General features: G+C 37.9%; 1 protein-coding gene across 1 annotated transcript in view; it reads left to right on the top strand.

The window, feature by feature from the left end:
• Positions 1 to 27,198, top strand: part of LOC138319783 (papilin-like) — a 266,069-nt gene that overhangs the window by 181,092 nt on the left and 57,779 nt on the right. Inside the window, exons 9-11 of the mRNA XM_069262918.1 lie at positions 20,541 to 21,575; positions 24,620 to 24,803; positions 25,339 to 25,538. Of these exons, the coding sequence (XP_069119019.1) occupies positions 20,541 to 21,575; positions 24,620 to 24,803; positions 25,339 to 25,538 (1,419 nt within the window). The remainder of the gene's footprint in view (positions 1 to 20,540; positions 21,576 to 24,619; positions 24,804 to 25,338; positions 25,539 to 27,198) is intronic.

A 27,198-nucleotide genomic window follows, 5' to 3' on the forward strand; every position in this document is an offset into this window, starting at 1 on the left:
ACACTCAAACTAAAACTGTACTCACAATCCATCTACACTCAAACTAAAACTGTACTCACAATCCATCTACACTCAAACTAAAACTGTACTCACAATCCATCTACACTCAAACTAAAACTGTACTCACAATCCATCTACATCCACTAAATCTACACTCAAACTAAAACTGTACTCACAATCCATCTACACTCAAACTAAAACTGTACTCACAATCCATCTACACTCAAACTAAAACTGTACTCACAATCCATCTACACTCAAACTAAAACTGTACTCACAATCCATCTACACTCAAACTAAAACTGTACTCACAATCCATCTACACTCAAACTAAAATTACTCACAATCACCCAAACTAAAACTGTACTCACAATCCATCTACACTCAAACTAAAAGTACTCAAACCATCTACACTCAAACTAAAACGTACTCACAATCCATCTACACTCAAACTAAAACTGTACTCACAATCCATCTACACCAAACTAAAACTGTACTCACAATCCATCTACACTCAAACTAAAACGTACTCACAATCCATCTACACCAAACTAAACAGTACTCACAATCCATCTACACTCAAACTAAAACAGTACTTACAATCCATCTACACCAAACTAAAAGTGTACTCACAATCCATCTAACTCAAACTAAAACAGTACTCACAATCCATCTACACTCAAACTAAAACTGTACAAATCCATCTACACTCAAACTAAACAGTACTACAATCCATCTACACTCAAACTAAAACAGTACTCACAATCCATCTACACTCAAACTAAAACTGTACTCCACAATCCATCTACACTCAAACTTAAAACAGTACTCACAATCCATCTACACTCAAACTAAAACTGTACTCACAATCCATCTACACTCAAACTAAAACTGTACTCACAATCCATCTACACTCAAACTAAAACTGTACTCACAATCCATCTACACTCAAACTAAAACTGTACTCACAATCCATCTACACTCAAACTAAAACTGTACTCACAATCCATCTACACTCAAACTAAAACAGTACTCACAATCCATCTACACTCAAACTAAAACTGTACTCACAATCCATCTACACTCAAACTAAAACTGTACTCACAATCCATCTACACCCAAACTAAAACTGTACTCACAATCCATCTACACTCAAACTAAAACTGTACTCACAATCTATCTCTTACACCCAAACTAAAACTGTACTCACAATCCATCTACACTCAAACTAAAACTGTACTCACAATCTACTACACCCAAACTAAAACTGTACTCACAATCCATCTACACTCAAACTAAAACTGTACTCACAATTCATCTACACTCAAACTAAAACTGTACTCACAATCCATCTACACTCAAACTAAAACAGTACTCACAATCCATCTACACCCAAACTAAAACTGTACTCACAATCCATCTACACTCAAACTAAAACTGTACTCACAATCTAACTACACCCAAACTAAAACTGTACTCACAATCCATCTACACTCAAACTAAAACTGTACTCACAATTCATCTACACTCAAACTAATACTGTACTCTCAAATCCATCTACACTCAAACTAAAACTGTACTCACAATCCATCTACACTCAAACTAAAACTGTACTCACAATCCATCTACACTCAAACTAAAACTGTACTCACAATCATCTACACTCAAACTAAAACTGTACTCACAATCCATCTACACTCAAACTAAAACTGTACTCAAATCTACTACACCAAACTAAAACTGTACTCACAATCCATCTACACTCAAACTAAAACTGTACTCACAATTCATCTACACTCAAACTAAAACTGTACTCACATCCATCCATCTACACTCAACTAAAACAGTACGACTCACAATCCATCTACACTCAAACTAAAACTGTACTCACAATCCATCTACACCCAAACTAAAACGGTACTCACAATCCATCTACACCAAACTTAAAACTGTACTCACAATCCATCTACACCCAAACTAAAACGGTACTCACAATCCATCTACACTCAAACTAAAACTGTACTCACAATCCATCTACACTCAAACTAAAACAGTACTCACAATCCATCTACACTCAAACTAAAACTGTACTCACAATCCATCTACACTCAAACTAAAACTGTACTCACAATCCATCTACACTCAAACTAAAACTGTACTCACAATCCATCTACACTCAAACTAAAACTGTACTCACAATCCATCTACACCCAAACTAAAACTGTACTCACAATCCATCTACACTCAAACTAAAACTGTACTCACAATCCATCTTCACCCAAACTAAAACGGTACTCACAATCCATCTACACCCAAACAAAAACGGTACTCACAATCCATCTCAGGTGTGTTTTAAACCAGTAGTTCAAGATTGTGTGACAGTCAAATTCTTATTGCTGAGAAAATAGGGTGCTATACTAATCAATCTGGAAAAGAAAGAGAGAAAGTATTTATTGTGTAAAAGATAACATTGTAGTGGTGTATAGTGGTACATGTTGCATTGACGAGTTCCTGATAAGGGAGGTAATATGGGATAGTTTAGTCGGTGTTAGGTCTGTATATCATTTGCTGACAGGTTTCTGTACCATAAATACTGGAAAAGTATAAAGGTTGTGTAAAACAGTTTATGTTTGACCCATACAGCCACGGTGCAGTATAACACTACCACTCTCACATGAGTAGAGGTCTGTGGCAGCTGATAATTGGTTGTTCCTCATCCTAATCTGCTGATGTTACCTCATTCCAGTACAGATTTTACAGATTACTCGGGGTGACAAGATCTACATAAACTACTTAGACATAATTTACCAAAAAATGTCACTTTTGTACTATATACACAGTGATGTGTGATCTCGACAACAAAGCCGACAATATTCTGTAACGCTAAATGGTGGCGGTGATCAGTCCTGTAGAAGTTAAGACGCTTGTTACACTGGATTAGGATTCAGATAAGATACTTCAGCCTCTGAATTGGAAATAAAACAGTTTCCTTGTTGAGCAGATTATGAGGAAGATGAAATTCTTTTGACCTTGTCGGAAGTAAATCTGGCTGCAGCTGCCATACTCAATTGCTCTGTAGATCTTGATGAGATTCTTTTCTCCCTTGCAGCTTTCGACCTCTGCATCATGTTGTTGCAATGATTATGATAAGATTTCGACCCTTCATTCCTCGTCTGTAGAATTGGGTCCAGCTGCTGTTCCTAGCCTCCATAACAGTTGTCAACGAGATAGCTGATGACATGTGAATGGATAGAGCAAAAACATATGTCTTTCTTCATTCAGTACAAATAGTAATCATAGAGTCTTAATTACAGCATGTTACCATTGTCAAACATTTACTTCCTATGGAATCTACTGTAGGGAAACACTGCTGTTTAGATAGGCTAACAAGATTTTGTGAAATATTGGAAATGGAAATATGCCCAATCTATAATCAAAAACATATTAAGAAAGGTCTTTTGCAGCATTGAAAACTTTATATGACTATAAACACATGACTTGTCATACCAAAAAATTAAAAGACCATGTAAAATTTCTTATTTAACGCTCAATAGCTTCTAACAAACAGAATCCTGAAATGTATGAGGCCTATAACTGCAGCTTTACACATGGGAACGTGGAAAGTGTTATAAAATCAGCTCACATTAAAGATGGAAAACTGTTATCCTATTTTACCCATGTGTTGTACTTGCCTGTCTACATGTGTTTGTACTTTGTTATATAGGACAGTTTGAATCACACCATACAGTTAGCCAGTCCTCAGGGAAACTTCCTCAGAACTATTGTCTCAGTGAAACAGGGTCAAGGTCGGTGCTAAAATCCTATATTACTTAGGAAAAGTAACCAGAGAACAGTTACTTAAAACAAGGTCAAGGCCGCTACTGAAAATTTAATATTGATTAGGAAACAAAAGTAGAAATAATATTGTCATCAGGAAAAAAAGGTCAAGGTCATAGGTAAATTTAATATTGATTTGGAAACAAAAGCAGAAATAATATTGTCATCAAGAAAATAGGGTCAAGGTGATAGGTAAAACTGTAACAAGATATAATGGCGGGGTCTAAGATATTTAGTTTGCATAAGCTAGCATGAAAACTGTGTCTGTAGTCAGATGCCTGATAACCATGGTGGTCATATATAAAGAAAAAAGTGTTGTGATGAAGCTGTGATGAAGCCAAGAAAAAACATATATAACAATATCGGGGGAGACTGACTATAGATCACCGTGGATGGAGTGGTCAAATTAGGCACAGAGGTCAAAACATGCATTAGATGATATTTCTGGCTCATGTCACAAGTTACCACATATTATGAATAGCTTGTTTAATTGTCCTGCTGTTAGCTTTACTCAAATATAGAAATGTTGGACACCATAATGGGCCTAATGAATGGAAAAGGTCCAAGTGAAATGAACAAATTACTGGGTGGAATTTTGATATTGTCACTAGGAGTACTCTTATGTACTATTGTTTATTGTACCAGTTCTGTGTTGGACTGGTCAACATAGCAACCTGGTAGCTCTATTGGTAGAGTTTCTGGCTAGTGTTCATAGGATCAAGGTTGGAACTCCGGTCTGCCTGTCCATTGGTCAATGAGTAACAAATCTCATGATCCAGGATGAAATAATAATAATCATGTATAATGTATGTGAAAGGTTAGTAACAATATATAGCGAGAGTTTATGATAGTGATGGGAAAGTGAGAACCTTTCAGTACTAAACCTACAGCATACCTATAGCACTACATGGTGTATGTACTACACAATGTTGTGGTATATTGCGTCACACCTGCTGTATAATACAAATCCAAGCTGTTAGTGTAATATAGTAGTACTTCTGGTAGGCTACATATATATATAACTGAGAGACATAAAAAAGGGTGTTGTTCTACTTGAACAATGTGCATGTAGATATGCATTGTGGACATGCTGATGTCGTGTTGATGGTAGGGAGTACTCTATCTTCGGTGTGATGGATGGGAGATATTATATGCATGATGAAGAATCCTAATTGGCTGTACTATGTATTGTTATACATTGTCATTGAAGGCTACGGTGTGTAGATGTAGTAAAAGTCGAGCTAGAAGTGGTGTTATTTGTATTTACTGATTTTGGCTAGGGGATGAAGGGATCTACAATATACATAGCCATTCATTTCTAGTACAGGTGATATCACTTACCTTCGTTAGGAATACTTTTATGGTTATATGGTCAGTGTCCAAAATGCATTCACTCTACAACATGAAGAAAGATTTGCAGTGTACATCAGAATCTTAAAATATTCTCAAGGTCATCGAACAAACCTTATAAGGTCAAAATCTACATATATATATAAGATATTAATCCACTAATCTTTGTTAATAAAATCTACCAAAGTGAAGTGTTAGACAAATGGTCAGCACATTCGTGAACTACCTGACATTAACTTCTGATAATCTGTATTGGTATAATGATCACCTCACTGCTTAGGGTCAGGACAATCCTGGAGTACAGGATACATGTATTCTACCATTGTTTGTACCCGTGGCCCTATACCATAACCACCCACCCACATTTAACCAGGATACTCGTTTAGAAACGTTTAAAGTCAGATTTTTTTATTTGGTTTTAAAGGTTTAACTGTTAGGTATATATACTGAGTATAATGTGTTGGTAATTGTATCCCAAATAATTGTTATCCAAGACACACGTTTATTGTGTACATGTTATTATATACAGCTGTATATGGTACTGTTAGTGTATTTTAACAAGTTAATTGCTATTGTACATATTTGGTAAATTGGAGTCTGAATTAGAAGTGACAGCCCTCTGCTGACTTTGCCAGGTAGGGTGAGGGTGGGTTGATGGCTAGCTATGTTTATCCTGTCTAGACGTGATCCACATTGTAACTACCAATGTAAATTATGGCCTACTGGACCCACTGTCTGGCTATAAATACTGATGGTTAACCGGGTAAGCCATTAATTACTGTTACTGTGTGGACATTGCCAACCTAGTAATCTTAATGTTTATGGGTGACACTCAAACTTCCAGCCACTGGGCCAGTGTGTGTACCCTGTAAAAACGGATTCGCTGTAATGCCAAAAGCAACAAATACTTTGAAATTGAACAGTCAAATTATGCGTGGCAGCCACTGGGCCAGTCTTGAATCAACCCTATAGATGTTTCAGTTAGCTATACAGTGTATTAAGTTATTTATATGCCAATTTTATAACAACATGCCTATTTTATTGAGAATTAAACTCCATTCTGTGATCTTGGAAGTCTGTTGTTCTAAAATACTTGATAGTCAACATCCTGTGTTGACAGAGGTGAGTATATAAAGGACAAGTGTAAATGGCTGTAAAATTGTTCCCCTTATTTTCGTAGTTTGTATCGTCATCACTGTCGACATTTAAGGTAGCTGCTGTAAAATAGTTAAAATGTCAGCCCTCTGAAATTGCTTGCTCTTAATTCATAGATGATTCACTCCTACAAATGCCAAGGTAAAACAGAATTTTCTGTAATTTTGAAAATCTTTGACTTCAAAGGGGTAAATTACCTAAGTAAGTGTATTAGAAGTTGATGGGAATGTTGATAGACAAGGTACAAATGAATCTACCGAAGAGTGGGTCAGCGAAGAGTGGGTCGGCGGCAGATGTTTTATTGTTGACAGTTATAGTCAGAGACTTACACCTTCACTTGTTTGCCAAACATCATACTCAAACCATGCAATGAACTGGACAGTTTAAGTTCAAGTCTTAGATAAAGAATACAGACTCGTTGCTACTGGCTAAACTTTGCTCTAAAATGACCTTGATGCTTTGTTCTGACCTTGAACAATATGACTACATTAAATTATGTTCCTATCCAGGTATACCACTATTAAGCTAGGAAGTGGTTGCCAGAGACTTGCAGTAGCCAGCGGAATCCTAGGGAGCACATTGAAAGCCTTTAATTAAACACAGCGGAGATGTTTTCTTATTTTATATTACATCCTGACAAAATTAGCCATTAACACGGAGCTATGTAGCCTCAGTCTTCTGCTGGCCTGACAGAATCAGGATGGGAAGCTCAGCAAAGCTTTGGTGAAATACAGACCTGGGATACAGGGTGATAGTGGAGGGTTTATAAAGGATCATCCTAATAGGAATATAACAATGGGTAGGAGCTGTAATATAGATTATAGTCTAACTAACACTAACCAATTACTGTTATACTACACATATGATAGTATACTATCTGTCTCTCTTCACCAACCAGCTGTATATCATTCCATCTTAAACTTTGAACCTCCATGTTTTCATTTTCTTTTTCATTGCAGTCAGAAATCCTCATTTGTGTTTTCTTTACTCACACACTGAACCAGCAGTATGAGTAATACCAGGGGAGAAGTGCTGAGTCTGACATTTTTATCACAACTACATCTTGGCAATAGGAAGGGCATGATATTTCTCTCTCTTTGTTTTAGAACTTCTATTTTGAAAGAGACTTTTTATTGGATGAATCAGTCACACTTAGAACATCTTAAACACAACATTTCCACATTGTAGAATTCAAATTTCAATGATTGGAGATAGAGAAATTTCCAAATAAACCTTATCAGCTTAACACGAAATGACATTCAGCGGTGAATACATAGGTAATATATTATGTTATTATCATTGGAAACCCCTTCTAATGCCAGTCTAATTTCTATACACACAAAATAATTGAAAGTTAAAAAACACAAAAAAAGTACACAAAAGATAGTAGTACAGCATATGGAAATAGATAACAGAACATTTCTGTCTCTAGCCAGGAACCTGTGAACATTGGGAACCTGTGTACATTGGGAATCTGTTTACATGGGGATCTGTGAACATTGGGAACCTGTGTACATTGGGAATCTGTGTACATTGGGAATCTGTGTACATTGGGAATCTGTGTACAATGGGAATCTGTGTACAATGGGAACCTGTGTCATTGGGAACCTGTGTACATTGGGAATCTGTGTACATTGGGAATCTGTGTACAATGGGAATCTGTGTACAATGGGAACCTGTGTCATTGGGAATATGTGGACATTGGGAACCTGTGTACAATGGGAACCTGTGTCATTGGAAATTGGGAACCTTTGTACATTGGGAACCCTGTGTACAATGGAAATTGGGAACCTGTGTACATTGGGAACCTGTGTACATTGGGAACCTGTGTACATTGGGCATTGGGAACCTGTGTACATTGGGAATCTTTGTACAGTGGGAACCTGTAGACATTGGGAACCTGTGTATATTAAGAACCTGTGTACATTGGGAACCTGTGTACATTTGGAACCTGTGCCATTGGGAATTGGGAACCTGTGTACATTGGGAATCTGTGTACATTGGGAACCTGTGGACATTGGGAACCTGTGGACATTGGGAACCTGTGGACATTGGGAACCTGTGTCATTGGGAATTGGGAACCTGTGTACATTGGGAACCTACGTACATTGGGAACCTGTGTACATTGGGAACCTGTGTACATTGGGAATCTGTGTACAATGGGAACCTGTGAATATTGGAAACCTGTGTGCATGGGGAACCTGTGTACATTGGGAACCTGTGTTCATTGGGAACCTGTGTACATAGGGAACCTGTGCACATTGGGAACCGGTTTACATGTTGAAACTGTGAAATTGGGAATCTGTGTACAATAGGAACCTGTGTAATTGGGAATCTGTGTACAATGGGAACCTGTGAACATTGGAAACCAGTGTACATTGGGAAACTGTCTAATTGGGAATATGTGTACATGGGAATCTGTGTACATGGGGAACATGCGCACATTGAGAACCTGTGTACATTGGGAATTGGGAACCTGTGTACATTGGGAATCTGTGAACATTTGGAACCTGAGTACATTGGGAACCTGGCAACATTAGGAATCTGTGTACATTGGGAACCACATTAGGAACCTGTGTACATTGGGAATCTGTATACATTGGGAACCTGTGTTCATTGGGAACTGGGAACCTATGTACATTGGGAATCTGTGTACATTGGGAACCTGTGTATTTGGGAACCTGTGTAATTGGGAATCTGTGTACATTGGGAACCTGTAGACATTGGGAACCTGTGTATATTAAGAACCTGTGTACATTGGGAACCTGTGTACATTTGGAACCTGTGCCATTGGGAATTGGGAACCTGTGTACATTGGGAATCTGTGTACATTGGGAACCTGTGTACATTGGGAACCTGTGGACATTGGGAACCTGTGTACATAAGGAACCTGTGTCATTGGGAATTGGGAACCTGTGTACATTGGGAACCTACGTACATTGGGAACCTACGTACATTGGGAACCTGTGTACAATGGGAACCTGTGAATATTGGAAACCTGTGTACATTGAGAACCTGTGTTCATTGGGAACCTGTGTACATAGGAAACCTGTGCACATTGGGAACCGGTTTACATGGGGAAACTGTGTAATTGGGAATCTGTGTACAATGGGAACCTGTGTAATTGGGAATCTGTGTACAATGGGAACCTGTGAACATTGGAAACCAGTGTACATTGGGAAACTGTCTAATTGGGAATATGTGTACATGGGAATCTGTGTACATGGGGAACATGCGCACATTGAGAACCTGTGTACATTGGGAATTGGGAACCTGTGTACATTGGGAATCTGTGAACATTTGGAACCTGAGTACATTGGGAACCTGGCAACATTAGGAATCTGTGTACATTGGGAACCACATTAGGAACCTGTGTACATTGGGAATCTGTGTACATTGGGAACCTGTGTTCATTGGGAACTGGGAACCTATGTACATTGGGAATCTGTGTACATTGGGAACCTGTGTACTTGGGAACCTGTGTAATTGGGAATCTGTGTACATTGGGAACCTGTAGACATTGGGAACCTGTAGACATTGGGAACCTGTGTATATTAAGAACCTGTGTACATTGGGAATCTGTGTACATTGGGAACCTGTGTACATTGGGAACCTGTGGACATTGGGAACCTGTGGACATAAGGAACCTGTGTCATTGGGAATTGGGAACCTGTGTACATTGGATCCTACGTACATTGGGAACCTATGTCATTGGGAATTGGGAACCTGTGTACATTGGATCCTACGTACATTGGGAACCTATGTACATTGGGAACCTGTGTACATGGGGAATCTGTGTACAATGGGAACCTGTGAATATTGGAAACCTGTGTACATGGGGAATCTGTGTACAATGGGAACCTGTGTACATAGGAAACCTGTGCACATTGGGAACCGGTTTACATGGGGAAACTGTGTCATTGGGAATCTGTGTACAATAGGAACCTGTGTAATTGGGAATCTGTGTACAATGGGAACCTGTGAACATTGGGAACCAGTGTACATTGGGAACCTGTCTAATTGGGAATATGTGTACATGGGAATCTGTGTACATGGGGAACATGCGCACATTGAGAACCTGTGTACATTGGGCATTGGGAACCTATGTACAAGCCAAATCTGTGTACATTGGGAACCTGTGTACTTGGGAACCTGTGTAATTGGGAATCTGTTTACAATTAGAACGAATATACGTACCTGGCCTACTATACCTTTCGGCCGGGTATGAATTGGTCCCTATGTGTCGTAGTGGAGCACTGCCTCCGAAAATCACTCTGGCATAGTTATCTATACTTTTTTGTATGCTTCTAATTATTTCATGCGTATACATGCATTTGATATTATTTTTGTCAAAAACAAACATAACTACCATTCTTAATATCTACCGTACCGCTCACAAGACGTCAAATTCACAATTTGTGGACTTGCCGTATAAATTCCTTTCAGAAAGACCTTCATATGTATTATGTAAAAAAAACAATGCCTCAATGAGAATTTGATATTTTATGTGGTTCAGTTTTATTGTCTAGTAGGTAAGCGATATCAAACAAGTACAATAAAAATGCAAACAAACGTTTTATAATGGTTTGCATAAACATTATTTTGCTCCATTAGCAGTAATAGGCACCAATTGTAGCTCTAAAGACGACGCCATTTTCTGTCAAAAAGTCTTTTGAGCTACAATATTGCAGCTAGTTTACAATGGGAACCTGTGAACATTGGGAACCAGTGTACATTGGGAACCTGTCTAATTGGGAACCTGTGTACATTGGGAACCAGTGTACATTGGGAACCTGTCTAATTGAGAATATGTGTACATTGGGAACCTGTCTAATTGGGAACCAGTGTACATTGGGAACCTGTCTAATTGAGAATATGTTTATGGAATGGGAACGGAATGAACTGTACATTGGAACCTGTACATGACTGGATTGGGAATGAATTGTACATGGGAATCTGTGTACATGGGGGACATGCGCACATTGAGAACCTGGGTACATTGGGAATTGGGAACCTGTGTACATTGGGAATTGAGAACCTGTGTAAATTGGGAACTGTGTAAATTGGGAACCACATTGGGAACCTGTGTACATTGGGAACCTGTGTACATAGGGAACCTGTGCACATTGGGAATATGTATACATTGGCATACTGGTCCATCTGAACTGCTGGGATTTGAGTATGATAATAAGATGTACACTATCTGTCCTGTCACAGAGTCATGATTGGTAGAGTATGTAATAGTAAGGAGAGAGAAGTTGGTGTGTAACAGGCATTCTCTCCATGTTCTACAGACAGACAGGTCAATTATCACTGACTGTAAAGCCTGGTGCAAAGCAAATCACTTCAGAATACACTTAATTATCTAGAGGTAATCTTCGTACATAATGCATGTACAAGTTGTTGCTTTTCATGTGCTGTTGAGGTAGGAAATAAATTATAATGGATAAAAAATAAGCATACTTAGCAGCCCTTGTCAGAGTTAATAGGTCTTCTCTGTACACACATCACCCTCATACTCCCAGCTGGACTTAGACTCTTTGTGGTGCTAAACCAGTGTATTGTGATCTTTAAGATTTGGAGAACTTTTAAGTCTGGTCCAGCTTAATAAGTTTTATTTGAAGTTTAGGTCTGCAGAGAGTGAACAAAGTCTTGTACAAGACTTTACAATGTATAACAACTAACAGTCCTTCAGTCTTCTACAGGAATGTCTGGGGAAAATATATATACGAGGTTATCTGCCCATAGTTTTAATTTCATTGAGACCAAGTTTTAGTAATATGCTTTAGCTCAACTGCCCAAAGCCAATGTGATAGTGTACTTGTCCAGCTGTCCTCCGCCTACTTACCAGCCCGCTCATCTATCAACTTTCCATTCAAGGTCATAGAAGATAATTAGCTGTAATCTTTAACCAACTTCTCATTAACCAAGAGGCCAACAAGCCAAAGCATATTAGTTTGTTAAAATGAATGACCTTGACCTTCATTCATGCTAACAGGATTCAAATGCACTTTATATGTTGCATTTGATTTAGATATAATTTCCATGAACATTAATTGTCCTGAAAGGTTTAGATCTAATTATTACTAAATTTATAATAAAAGTTTGGAGTATTTGTGTGAGCTTGATGTTGGTGTTTCAGACCAAGGGCATGCTATACAGTAAAGACAAGGGTGTGCACATTCTTAGGTTACTGTATGAGATACAGGTACTTATGGTTGGGTCAAGGTCACTGTTCTCAAGTGTGTGGGTCAATATGTCAGAGAGCTTTTTATAGCCTGTACCAGGGTACTCCAATGTTTGATCACACCGACTTATGTTATCATAAGAATGTGATTACTCACACTTTATCTTTATCCTTTCAGGGCAGAAATTAAATATATTTTCTATATGAATCAATCTTGCACTACGCCCTAGACAACTGACATATGCATGATTTGCAATGTGACTAGGTGCTATTTAGTCAATCAATTGAGACTTTAAATGTTAACGTTCATATCACTGACCAGTTTTGTTGAGACAATTTGTAATTTTGACAAAGATTATTGATACTTTTTGCTTGAACCTACATAGGTTATTAGTGGGTATAATCGTATTATAATTATTTGATGAACCTAATACAGTCATAAATGATAATGTGGGTATAAGTAAGATATATACTTTCAAAGCTAAATCACTTATTTTTTTATTCTTTTTTCAAAAACTTTTTGTCCTTTTAACTGAAAATTACAAAATACACCCTGACAGTTATAGATTGACCGAGATTGGGTGCAGTGATTATCAAGCAGGATATATTTTTTGTTTGATATTGACTGAGATGGTGTTAGTCTTTGAAGTGACCATGTATTATCTTCCACATACAAGTAGCTATCAAATGAAACACAATAGTCAATAATACTGTGTGATGTAGCTGGATTCCTGCTGTTTTGGGGAGATTGGTGATGATTGTGTCCATACTACAGTGATCGTCCAGATAAACCATAGGGAGTCCCTTTTATACAGAAGTGGTCCCTGATAGGGGTTTCAATCGGCAGGGTTGTTGACTAACCCCTAAGGATTAAGTGTGTTTAATAGTGCAGATAAGGTGTTAGATTTAGATGTATAAGAAAGCTGGTTGAGTAACCTTTGTGTTGTACTCATGTGTTGTAGGGGGCACCTGTTCATACCCAGTAATTAATGCCATCACATAATATAGCATTAGTTTACTTGAAGTGTACATACAATTACTAGAAATACATGCCCTATTCGACCATGACATTATGATACTGTATAAATATTATTTAGACATCCCTAGGGGTTAACTGTAGTATTCACATTAAATATGTGTGTATCCATTCATATGAATGCTTGTAAGGAATGAAATTCCTTGTTTTGTGGTTATGAAATCTGATTTAATTACAAGACAGGGTAAAATTGTTTGTGATGCTGGCTACATATCGGCCATATCCTGGTGTAAGTAGATCTTATGTCAACTGATATCCTGATCAGTTTTATTTACAGATTCTATTTACGGTTCGCCCTACCTGTGTAACCGACAACAAAATCTATTGTCAAGACCTTTGTTGAATCAAAATAATTTATATATCGTATTTCCCTCCAGTGCTGGTTGTGATTGCTGTCTCGATATCTTAAAGGTTTAATGTAACGTGATCGGGACTACCACAGTAAGAGAACTACCTGGTCTACCGAGACATCCCACACTCTAGGATGTTGCACAAGTTTATTAAATCACCTACTTCTAACACAGGTCTGTGTATCAAAGTCATTTACAAAATCTCTCCGACAGCTGGATAAAAAGAAAGTTTAAAATGAGCTTATAACATACAAGTGGTATACATTGTAAATTTTAATGATCTGTCAACCATGCCTACGTTGACATCCGATTTCTTTTCTTCCATTAATATCTGTTTTTTACAACATTTCCACACACGGTGATGTATTGTCAGTATTATTGTAATGCTAAAAAACATTGTCACATATGATACAGGTAACTGTCAACGGTTAGCACTGTCGGTTAGCACTGTCGACTTACTCACTGGCCCGACGTAGTCTTATCAGTTGCGCCATCTTCATTTGTTCACCGACGTCAGTCAATCTTGCAGAAAATTGGTTTTGTTGTTCATTTCAAGATAATGTTGAATTAAATATAGTTTTCTGCTTGTGCCAGTTGATTTTGGTTTATCAGACTTTTGTGAGTGATTTACGAGTGGGAGAAGAACAGTTTGAGTGATTTACGAGTGGGAGAAGAACAGTTGTTTAGTGGAGGACCAGAGTGACAATGTAGAATTGTCTGAATCATCAATAAGATGTCCAAGTAAGCAGGATAACGGTTGGAATACTTCTCATTCCTATTGGAGACATCATCCGAGGCACTTGATTTGATTGGTAGAATGATGTAAGTGTGTGACCGATATTTATAAGTGCCCTCCCCCTCACCACAAGGACTTTAAGGTCGACGTTTTGTGAGTGGTCCTCACCACTAAGACCATGAAGATTGTTGGAGGATAGTCGTTACTCTATCATCTAGCACTTCCTTTTCACTATAATGATAAAGCAAATCCTATTCCTATATTCCTTGAGAAAATAAATTTGCTGCACGTCTACATTTTGAAAGATTCAGATTTTTGTTCATTGTTTATACTACTATACTGTATCTAAGATTTGATATTTCTGTATTTAGGTACTCTTATTTTTACTTTGTCCCTTTTATCATAATGATACCATTTGATGGAGATGAGCTGGTGGTTAGGAGCTGAGCTCCACTGCTCTGACATTTTCATTACTCATGGTGATCTCCAACAGATAGGCTGTTTACACTGGTCAGTTTGTCCAGTCCAGGTTTTCGTTTCTAGAAACATTTGTCAGACATCTGTCCCTAGAAGATAGAACTTTTTTGTCTTGAGCTGAGTACTGATGAGGACATAAGTTGCTGTCCAGCCTAACCACAAAGTCTAAGGGCGTTAGGGTAGTCTGTCTGACCGACTACCGTACAGGCTTTCTGCTTGACTGGTCAGTGATTAGGCTGATAGGGCCCAGGGATATTGATCCATCAGGTACAATCCGAGCCAGATTTTATATTCATTTTATGATAACAGCCATAAAAACTCCACCTTGAAATCAGACTTGGTACAAAGTAGCAATTTATGGGAGAAAGCCCAAACACAAAAGTCGGGGTGTGACCTCTATGAACTTTTCATCAAAAGCTCCAGACATGTTTTTTTTTTTATTCTTGGGAGAAACACAGTAACTGGTGTCCAGGCCTAGCTGGCCATTATTGTATACACTCTGGTAACTACATGTGATTAGTGTTGGTCAGTCATAGCTTCCTAGCCTTTATTGCCATGGTCAGTCTGATAAAAATCACCACAGCAGCTAATTCCAGAGCAAATTACTTATATCAATATTATCTGGTGGGTAAACACCGCTGCTGGCATCTTAGGGCAAAAACAAACAAGAGTGTCTAAGTGGTATACAAGTTATTTCAGGAAGCACACAAGTCTTAAGACAGAGGTATTGTATAACTAAGCATCCATCAGATTTCAATTAGGTCTGCACCTCCTATACACCCATACACTTTCTGTGGAAATTATTTTTCTTCCAATGATAAGGGAATCATTTTTATACAATTATGAAAAGGTTGAGTTGAGTCCTGATTATGAAGCAAGGAAATTCTGTAATATTAGGCCTACTTTGGGAGAAACTAGTGGTCCTAGTTGTACATGTTGACAGAACCTAGTTGTCCTAGTTATACATGTTGACAGAACCTAGTTGTCCTAGTTGTACACGTTGACAGAACATAGTTGTCCTAGTTGTACACATTGACAGAACCTAGTTGTCCTAGTTGTACATGTTGACAGAACCTAGTTGTCCTAGTTGTACACGTTGACAGAACCTAGTTGTCCTAATTGTACATGTTGACAGAACCTAGTTGTCCTAGTTGTACATGTTGACAGAACCTAGTTGTCCTAGTTGTACACGTTGACAGAACCTAGTTGTCCTAGTTGTACACGTTGACAGAACCTAGTTGTCCTAGTTGTACACGTTGACAGAACCTAGTTGTCCTAGTTGTACATGTTGACAGAACCTAGTTGTCCTAGTTGTACATGTTGACAGAACCTAGTTGTCCTAGTTGTACACGTTGACAGAACCTACTTGTGCAGATCTGTTGGACTTGTTGACACAAGTTTTTTGACCCATCTCCTTCCGATTGTGTAGGACAAACACTCATTGTACTAATAACTACAAGTAGTGGGTCACTATTGACAGAGAGCCTTTCTTTACAGGCTAGATACCCTGATGACCATGAACTGACCATTATATTCCGGCCACATTATATTATCCAGGACCAGTATAGAGGATCAGCCGATCACAAGCCTTCTCAGGGCACTCCAGCACCATAGGTGGTTATTATGACGTATTATCTCTGCCACAAAAATACTCGCCCTGACGTCATAATGTACTGCTTGAGATCGGATAGATCAGCTTAAGTGTTTTACAGTAGTGTTAAAAAGTATGTCCCGATGTGAAAGTTTGGGTTGAGGTTAGACAGCCAATCGGCACCTCTGACTGCTCAGTCTGGACGGGCCGGATAATTACCTAGCCAGCACCAGTCAACCCTGTAATCCCCTGTTGCAATATTATGCAGCCCCAGTAAGTAGCTGGCCCCCTAGGTGACCAGATCAACATGGTGGGGTTAGTACTGTTAGTGACTGTGATAGTATTGACCGGCTCATCTGCCCAGGATAATACAACACAAACGACCAGTAAGTAATTATTGTAGCCAGTACAGTACTGTGTAAATCATTCTGCTAATTATAAAGGCTGTTATACTCCAAATACTACCAATTCAACACATTTTCCGCATGGTCTGGTGCAAATCTTTTTTCCTCGCTTTTAAAACATTTTTCTTTAGACAACTTTCAAATTTTGCTAGGCTTACACTCAAAAACTGTCCTTGTGTTAAACTCATTTATCTTGTGAACTATTTTAGGTGTGTTCTGTGATCTTTAAAACATGCTATCCCATGTTCTTTTTGACAGTAGAATGGGGGATGACTGTGTAACAAACTGGTGATGTTATCTTGTGAATATCAGCCTTGTTTTATAACAAGGCACCATGACTGTGTTGACATTGAAATAGTGTACAAATATGTATAAAAATATTTTGGAACTATTTGAAGAAATAAGATGGAGGTTTCATTTCCAATTGAATGTTGGTCTGTTTATGATGGTCCTTATGGAATGAGTTGATTTCTGTAGCTACTAATTTACAGAGGCTCATTCCAAACATTTTCTCTTTATCAATAACTACAACATAATTATTATCATAAAAAGCTTCAGAAAATCCTTGACAGTAACAATACACAATGGGAAGTTCTTGTAAATTCTGTCTGAGTTATTGCTGTAAATTCTGTCTGAATTATTGCTGTAAATTCTGTCTGGATTATTACTTTAAATTCTGTCTGGATTATTGCTGTAAATTCTGTGTGAATTATTGCTGTAAATTCTGTGTGTGAATTATTGCTGTAAATTCTGTGTGGTAAATTCTGTCTGGATTATTACTTTAAATTCTGTCTGGATTATTGCTGTAAATTCTGTGTGAATTATTGCTGTAAATTCTGTCTGAATTATTGCTTGAATCTGTGTGCCTTTGGAAGTGACGTTAGGTGACTCATAACTAATGTACAAATGTAAGAGATAGTACCATTTGTTAAAATGGTTAAAATTAGTTTTGATTACAATAAATGACAATGATACCTTTGTATTCCTATTTTTATCTCCATGGGAACAACCTAGCATGCCATGACTACATCAATTGTTTTGTAGAATGATTGTTTGAAAGGAATGCTAATTTATTGGTTTATTATTGAATTTGATAACGGCCATGTATAAGATGAGTTGACTTTTGTATGGATAATTAGATTTAGATGATATGGTAACGCTGTCCTCAGAATACTGCTCATGCTGTCTTAATATCTGATTGTTGTAAAGAAACACATTCGTTTGAAATGCAAGTGCTGCACTTAAAAAACAGTTCAAAGGAGAATTCTTTGTGAATGAGACTAATTTTCGGACCACGTGATACCCAATAACGTTTGTGCGGAACTACCATTTTTATTAGTGATGGAAGGACGTTAAAAGATGATATCTCACACTTATGTCATTTCAGCAGGAAGAGTTATGTTCCATCACTACTGGAGATACTAGTCCTGCACAAATGTTATCAGGCATCACATGGTACATGAATTAGTCCCATTGTTTCCCTGTGAGAGACCACACTTTCCCCTGCACAATTAAATGCAGAGCAGTATCTGTGATATTTCTGTTACTTGTCAGACTCAGGAATATCATTGGTGTCCATGGGAGATGCCATCAGAGGCCTTGGTATATATAGACATGGTGCACATGTTTCAACAACAAAAAAGGGATTCCAAGACATGCGTGCATCAAAGACTGCAGTGTGTTGAATAGTGTTGGCTATGATTGTCACTGATTATGCAAGTCTGATTCATTTCCTCAATGTCTTCAAAACTGCACTTGAAGGAAAAAGTAGCCAAGAGCTGTGAGATAGCATCAGTGTGGTGTTATGTAGGGATCTGGTGACGAACCTGTCATAAGGGTTATAGGCCATTGTGTCAATTGGTGGAGAGTTAGTATCAGGGTTATACAGTATAGATCTCAGTAAGGCATGATAGAAAGACTCTTACATCTTTTGTAAAATAGGTCTGACTGCTGGGGGTAGGAGTTGTAACACCCAGGCAAAACCAATGTGGTTAGGAGGGTCACCAATGTCTACCTTTTCACCTCCCATCATGTGGCTATTTATAGTTAAAAGTTGACAGCATGACCAAGTTTGGTGACACTATAACAAAGTTTAATGACAGTTCAACCAGGGCTGCTATGATTGGTGATAGTTTGATATCATTTTAGTGAGAGTATAACAAGGTTAACTTAGAAGTTGAGCAGGTTTGGTGATAAGTTGATTCAGAATGCTTCCTTTTCTTACTACTCACTGATAAGTTGATTCAGAATGCTTCCTTTTCTTACTGCTCACCATCACACACATATATTGTATACAAACGGCAATTGAAATGATAAAGCAAGGCTTTCTCTGGATAAGTTCTAATGTTTTGAGATTGCATGTCTAGATTATTCTCAGACTCATAAACAAACAATTTTGTAACAAGTTTGGTCCTTACTGAACCCAGGCGTCAGCAGACTTCCAGTTTGACAGCAGACTAAGCATCCATTTTGACAATGGTGATAAGACTGATCACAAAGAATGCGGCGGTTTTAGAAAATCATAGGAATGTTGTTGTTTTGTGTAACGTTCACCTGTTTCTGATTTGACTCTTCAAACCTGCTGTGATTGTGTATGGTGAGGTGATGGTTTCCCAGCGTCCTGCGGGTCAGAACGCTGTCTCCATTCTCATGATACATTCCATAGAGCATAATACTATGTCAGTTCACTACATGTCATTCCAGTCCTGTATTCCGTCTCTCTTTCCTTCCTGAGTTGCCTCTGTGCTGTTCTCTTCACTACATGTTGATTAATCGTAGATTCTGTCACGTTTCTTCTTAAGCTTAGTTAGCTCCCTTGATAACAACTGTAATGTAATAATAAAGATCAGATTATCTTCCTTCTCTTCTGAAGAAAACTAATAATTTAAAGATTATTACAGTAGTTTCCAAATATTTTGGCATAGATAATATGTAAAGGCTTAAACATCTGATAGTTACTGAGAAGGAAGGCTGTTTGTTTGTGAGAGGCACACAGATCAATTCATATATACACACTAGCTAGTTTTTAGCTTAAAGTATTTAATGCTTCAAGTTACAGCACATTTAGTTGTAATCAAACATAAGCATGAACTAACTTAATGATCAACTAAATTGTCATTCCTTGTGAACTAAGTTTATCTTTCTGATATATCCAACATAAAATGTGAAGTCTTACACTTCTAAATTTGTGTTCCCTTCTAAAATTATGACTTTATGTTATTAATAAAGAATAATAAAATTATGTACATTACACATCAGCCGTACTCCCCAGTAACTCACCGTTGGTGACGTCGTACCAGAGACTACTGATGCTAATGTGACCCAGAAAGCTGCTGTGGTGTGACTTTTGACCAGAATATTGTCTGTACTCCATGCTTAATGCTTATCTTACCTGTGTTTTGTTGCATGTGTTTTCAGAAGTGGTTGTTGAACCTGATGAGCCCATTCTAGTTGGTGGATGTGCAGGAACACGTTACGGGTGTTGCGAAGATGGCATAACTTCAGCCCTAGGAGAAAATCGTCGTGGTTGTCCAGAAAAAGATTTAATCGTAGGTGGATGTAAAGGAACACGTTACGGGTGTTGTGAAGATGGCATAACTTCAGCCCTTGGAGAAAATCGTCGTGGTTGTCCAAAAAAAGATTTAATCGTAGGTGGATGTGCAGGAACACGTTACGGGTGTTGTGAAGATGGCATAACTTCAGCCCTTGGAGAAAATCGTCGTGGTTGTCCAGAAAAAGATTTAATTGTAGGTGGATGTGCAGGTACACGTTACGGGTGTTGTGAAGATGGCATAACTTCAGCCCTTGGAGAAAATCGTCGTGGTTGTCCAGAAAAAGATTTAATCGTAGGTGGATGTGCAGGAACACGTTATGGGTGTTGTGAAGATGGCCTAACTTCAGCCCTTGGAGAAAATCGTCGTGGTTGTCCAGAAAAAGATTTAATCGTAGGTGGATGTGCAGGAACACGTTATGGGTGTTGTGAAGATGGCATAACTTCAGCCCTTGGAGAAAATCGTCATGGCTGTCCAGAAAAAGATTTAATCGTAGGTGGATGTGCAGGAACACGTTATGGGTGTTGTGAAGATGGCGTAACTTCAGCCCTTGGAGAAAATCGTCGTGGTTGTCCAGAAAAAGAGTTAGTTGTTGGTGGATGTAGTTCTACACCCTTCGGATGCTGTGAGGATGGTGTTAACTCTGCTCTCGGGGAAAATAGATACGGATGTCCCGAAACACGCACACCACGCCCCCCAGGAGGTTGTGGTTCAACACGCTATGGATGCTGTGAGGATGGTCTTACATCAGCTCTCGGGGAAAATAGATATGGATGTCCAGAAACACGTGACAGATTGCTTGGGGGATGTCGGGGAACCCGCTATGGGTGTTGTGATGATGGTCGTACATCGGCACGTGGCGAGAACAGATATGGCTGTCCAGAACTGACTGTCACCTCAGGTGGGTATCTTCATATCTAATGGTTTTATACAGAGGTGTAAACAGGAGGGATTTAGAATCATACCTTAAGGTCTTCACAGAGAAGGTGAATACATTGTATCCCCCTGTAAAGGCATTGGTGTGTTGTGTTGTCAGGACTGAGCAACTATTTAGCTTATACAATCTCCCGACCTGATCAATGTTCATGCATGGCTTTTTATTAGGTCACCTGAGACGAAGTCTCATGGTGACCTATTCTAATCGCCTTTGGTCCGTCGTCGTCCGTCGTGCGATGATGAACTTTTTACATTTACTGAAGCAATTTCAATGAAATTTTGCACAAATCTTCTAAGGCATAAGTCCATGCAATCAAAATTGTGAATTATATGACCCCATCACCCCCCAGGGGGCTGTGGGAGGGGCTAAAAGGAGTAAAATTGACTAAAAATTCAAAAATCTTCTTCTCCACTCACAGATGTGGTAGAATCAAGTACTCTTCATGGATAGAAAGGTCACAATACCCTCTACAAAATTGTTAATTATATGACCCTGGGGTCTTTGGTTTTCTGCTGGGGTGGGGGTTAATTTTACTATAGTTTATATAGGGAAAACACATTTAGGAGCGTTATTTGGTCATTTGTAATAGGAAATAAGTCAAATGTTATCAGAATTATCCCTATGAAATGGCCATTGAATCCTATTAACAAATTTTCTATGACTGACCCCAAGGGGCCTTAGGGATTGGGTCAAAACAGGTCAAATTAGCTAAAACTTGAAAAATCTTCTTCTGAAATTCTGGAACTAGTAGAACCAAATACTCTTCATAGATGAAAAGTTCATAAGGTGTTTTACAAAAATTGTGAATTTTATTACCCTGGGGTCTCAAGTTTCCCCCTGGGGAGGGGGTTAATTTACTATAGTTAATAGAGGGAAAACACATTTTTGAGCATTATTTGGTCATTTGTAATAGGAAATTAGTCAAATTGGGTTAGAATTATTAACCTGAAATAGCATTTTAATGTCATATCCATATTTGTCCTGGCCTGATGCCCTGGGGCCAGAGGGTTTGGGTCAAAATGGCTAAAATTTATAAAATCTTCTTTTGAATTCACAGATTTGATGGAAACAGATACTCTTCATAGATTGAAAGGTTTTAAGGCTCTTTACAAGAATTGAGAATTTCATGGCCCTGGAGTCTCAGGTTTCCCCCTGGGGAGGGAGTTAAGTTTACTATAGTTTATATAGGGAAAACACATTTTTAAGCATTATTTGATCATTTGTAATAGGATCGAAATTAGTCAATGTTATCAGAATTATCCCTATGAAATGTCCATTGCATCCTATTATCAAATTTTCTATGACTGACCCCAAGGGGCCTTAGAGGAGGGGCCAAAAGGGTCAAATTAGCTAAAACTTGAAAAATCTTCTTCTGAAATTCTGGAACTGGTAGAATCAAATACTCTTCATAGATGGAAAGCTCATAAGGTGCTTTACAAAAATTGTGAATTATATGACCCTAGGGTCTCAAGTTTCTCCCTGGGGAGGGGGTCAATTTTACTATAGTTTATAGAGGAAAAATACATTTATGTACATTATTTGCTTAGTTTTCATAGGAAATTAGTCAAACTGGCCATGGGTTAGAATTATTAACCTGAAATAGCATTTTAACGTCATATCCATATTGGTCCTGGCTGACGCCCAGGGGCCAGAGGGGCCCGGGGTCAAAATGGCTAAAATTTCAAAAATCTTCTGAATTCAGATATTTGATGGAACCAAATAATTTTCATAGATTAAAAAGTCAAATATATAAAATCACTGACTGACTTCAAGGGCCTGGTGGGCCAATATATAGTGTTTATATGTCTTTATTTCATTCTGTATCCGAACTCAGGTGACCGTTAAGGCCCATGGGCCTCTTGTATCTAAATGTCAAATGTCAAGATTAAACTACAGAGATTATGATTCTAAACAATAATTTTAATATAACTCATGGGCTATATGATTTTATTATAGATATCTCTTCTGAAATTTAAAATAGCTCATATCATTATTCTTTAAATTGTAGCTGTAATTACATTATTTGATTAATATGAAGAAATTTAATTTTTTTTGAAATCAATACCAGTTTTTTCCTAACATTCTACCTGAATACTGATAATACATAGCCACAAAGGAGTCAGGATTACCTGTAGTCTTCATGTTTTGTCTGTCCTCGTCCCCCATGCTGTTCGCAAATTTTTAATATTTTAAACGTCTTCTCCATTTCTCCCACTGGGAATTTGGCTGAAATATGTCTGAAATGATCCTGACATGATCCCAGCAAAGTGTTGTTATTTTTGGGTTAATCTGAAATCCAAGATGGCCTCCACAGTCGCCATCTTGAAAACACATTTTGAACATCTTTTCAAGTTCCACTGGTGCGATTTGGCTGAAACTTGCCTGAAATGATCCTGACATGGTCCTCACAAAGTGTAGTTATTTTTTGGGATATTTCGAAATCCAAGATGGCCACCATCTTGAAAAAACATTTTGAACTTCTTTCGGTGGTGAGATAGTCGGATAACTATAAAGGCCAAATGGACCTCTTGTTAAGTTTCACTGGTGAATCTATCTGGTTAACTTTGTTGATTCCCTAAAAGTCTTCTTTTCTACAACAAATGACCATAGTTGTTCTAAATATCATGTTATACCATTGTAGAACAACAGGGGAAACTATACATTACTGTCAAGTGTTCCGACCAGGAATCAAACCAGAGGCATGTTCAGGATGGTGGGGGCTCGAGTGCACACTGTGGTCTCTCATGTACTTGTTTTAATTGGCTCTTATTTTCACAATAAATATGTATTTAAAAAATCCCTAACTGTTAGTCTAAACAGGGCTCCGTTCATGTCCATACAGAAGCGAGCGCCCACTAGCACTGGTAAGCGCTCGCCATCCTGAACACGCCTCAGGTCAATGATGTGTGAAAAACTATAGCTCTACCAACTCATACTCTGTCAGCAGAGTGACAGAGACCGCATACCACAATGTACATTAATGTATAGATAATGCCTTGATGTTATAGATGTGTGCAGTCTAGAGAGTAAACGTGGTACTTGTTCGGATTACTCCGTCAGATGGTACTATAATTCAGCTGAATCCCAATGTGACCGATTCTGGTACGGTGGCTGTGATGGTAATGGTAACAATTTCGCTAATGAGGAGGAGTGTAAGGCAAGATGTGTCAATGCCCCAGCCGTCACTATCAGGTAGGTGGTCTATATATAGGTACACGACCAAATAAGGGCACATGGATAACATTCATTATTATGTAGTTTTTATGAAACAGTGTAATCATGGTACAATAAAGGTATAGTCAGTGATGATGATCTAACCCTAGTGAATACTAAGCCTCAATATACCGCTCAGCTAGAGAGAAGATTTTTTGCTCGATCGATTGAGCGTCAGACAAGTAACCCAGAGGTCCCGAGTTTGATCCCTGTTTAACTGTAATGGCCGCCATAGAATGGGGTGATTCTAATAAAGAGCCGGATTTTGGTATATTTTTTCAGGATATCACTAAAAAAAATTTGTTTTTGTTTTTAAGGGTGATTATTTTCTCTAGAATATTGGTGTAAATTTTAGAAACAAATATTTGTAGTTTTTTTCTTTCACTGGTAAGCGCTCGCCATCCTGAACACGCCTCAGGTCAATGATGTGTGAAAAACTATAGCTCTACCAACTCATACTCTGTCAGCAGAGTGACAGAGACCGCATACCACAATGTACATTAATGTATAGATAATGCCTTGATGTTATAGATGTGTGCAGTCTAGAGAGTAAACGTGGTACTTGTTCGGATTACTCCGTCAGATGGTACTATAATTCAGCTGAATCCCAATGTGACCGATTCTGGTACGGTGGCTGTGATGGTAATGGTAACAATTTCGCTAATGAGGAGGAGTGTAAGGCAAGATGTGTCAATGCCCCAGCCGTCACTTCAGGTAGGTGGTCTATATATAGGTACACGACCAAATAAGGGCACATGGATAACATTCATTATTATGTAGTTTTATGAAACAGTGTAATCATGGTACAATAAAGGTATAGTCAGTGATGATGATCTAACCCTAGTGAATACTAAGCCTCAATATACCGCTCAGCTAGAGAGAAGATTTTTTGCTCGATCGATTGAGCGTCAGACAAGTAACCCAGAGGTCCCGAGTTTGATCCAGTTTAACTGTATAGTGTTACCTTTTGTTACAGTGTAACTATATAGTGTTACCTTGTGTTACAGTGTAACTATATAATGTTACCTTGTGTTACAGTGTAACTATATAATGTTACAGTGTAACTATAAAGTGTTACCAGTGTAACTATATAATGTTACCTTGTGTTACAGTGTAACTATATAGTGTTACCTTGTGTTACAGTGTAACTATATAATGTTACCTTGTGTTACAGTGTAACTATATAGTGTTACCTTGTGTTACAGTGTAACTATAAAGTGTTACCTTGTGTTACAGTGTAACTATATAGTGTTACCTTGTGTTACAGTGTAACTATATAGTGTTACCTTGTGTTACAGTGTAACTATATAATGTTACCTTGTGTTACAGTGTAACTATATAATGTTACAGTGTAACTATAAAGTGTTACCTTGTGTTACAGTGTAACTATATAGTGTTACCTTGTGTTACAGTGTAACTATATAATGTTACCTTGTGTTTGTGTAACTATTTAGTGTGTAACTATATAGTGTTACCTTGTGTTACAGTGTAACTATATAGTGTTACCTTGTGTTACAGTGTAACTATATAGTGTTACCTTGTGTTACAGTGTAACTATATAGTGTTACCTTGTGTTACAGTGTACCACTATATATGTTACCTTGTGTTACAGTGTACCTATATAGTGTTACCTTGTGTTACAGTGTACCTATATAGTGTTACCTTGTGTTACAGTGTACCTATATAGTGTTACCTTGTGTTACAGTGTACCTATATAGTGTTACCTTGTGTTACAGTGTAACTATATAGTGTTACCTTGTGTTACAGTGTAACTATATAGTGTTACCTTGTGTTACAGTGTAACTATATAGTGTTACCTTGTGTTACAGTGTAACTATATAGTGTTACCTTGTGTTACAGTGTAACTATATAGTGTTACCTTGTGTTACAGTGTAACTATATAGTGTTACCTTGTGTTACAGTGTAACTATATAGTGTTACCTTGTGTTACAGTGTACCTATATAATGTTACCTTGTGTTACAGTGTAACTATATAGTGTTACCTTGTGTTACAGTGTAACTATATAGTGTTACCTTGTGTTACAGTGTACCTATATAGCGTTACCTTGTGTTACAGTAAAACTATATATTGGTTACCTTAGTTACAGTGTACCTATATAGTGTTACCTTTGTTACAGTGTAAATAACTATATAGTGTTACCTTGTGTTACAGTGTACCTATATAGCGTTACCTTGTGTTACAGTGTAAACTATATAGTGTTACCTTTGTGTTACAGTGTACCTATATAGTGTTACCTTATGTTACAGTGTAACTATATATAGTGTTACCTTATGTTACAGTGTAACTATATAGTGTTACCTTGTGTTACAGTGTACCTATATAGTGTTACCTTATGTTACAGTGTAACTATAT

This window comes from Argopecten irradians, chromosome 3 (genome assembly GCF_041381155.1).
Source record: "Argopecten irradians isolate NY chromosome 3, Ai_NY, whole genome shotgun sequence".
Lineage (NCBI taxonomy): Eukaryota > Metazoa > Mollusca > Bivalvia > Pectinida > Pectinidae > Argopecten > Argopecten irradians.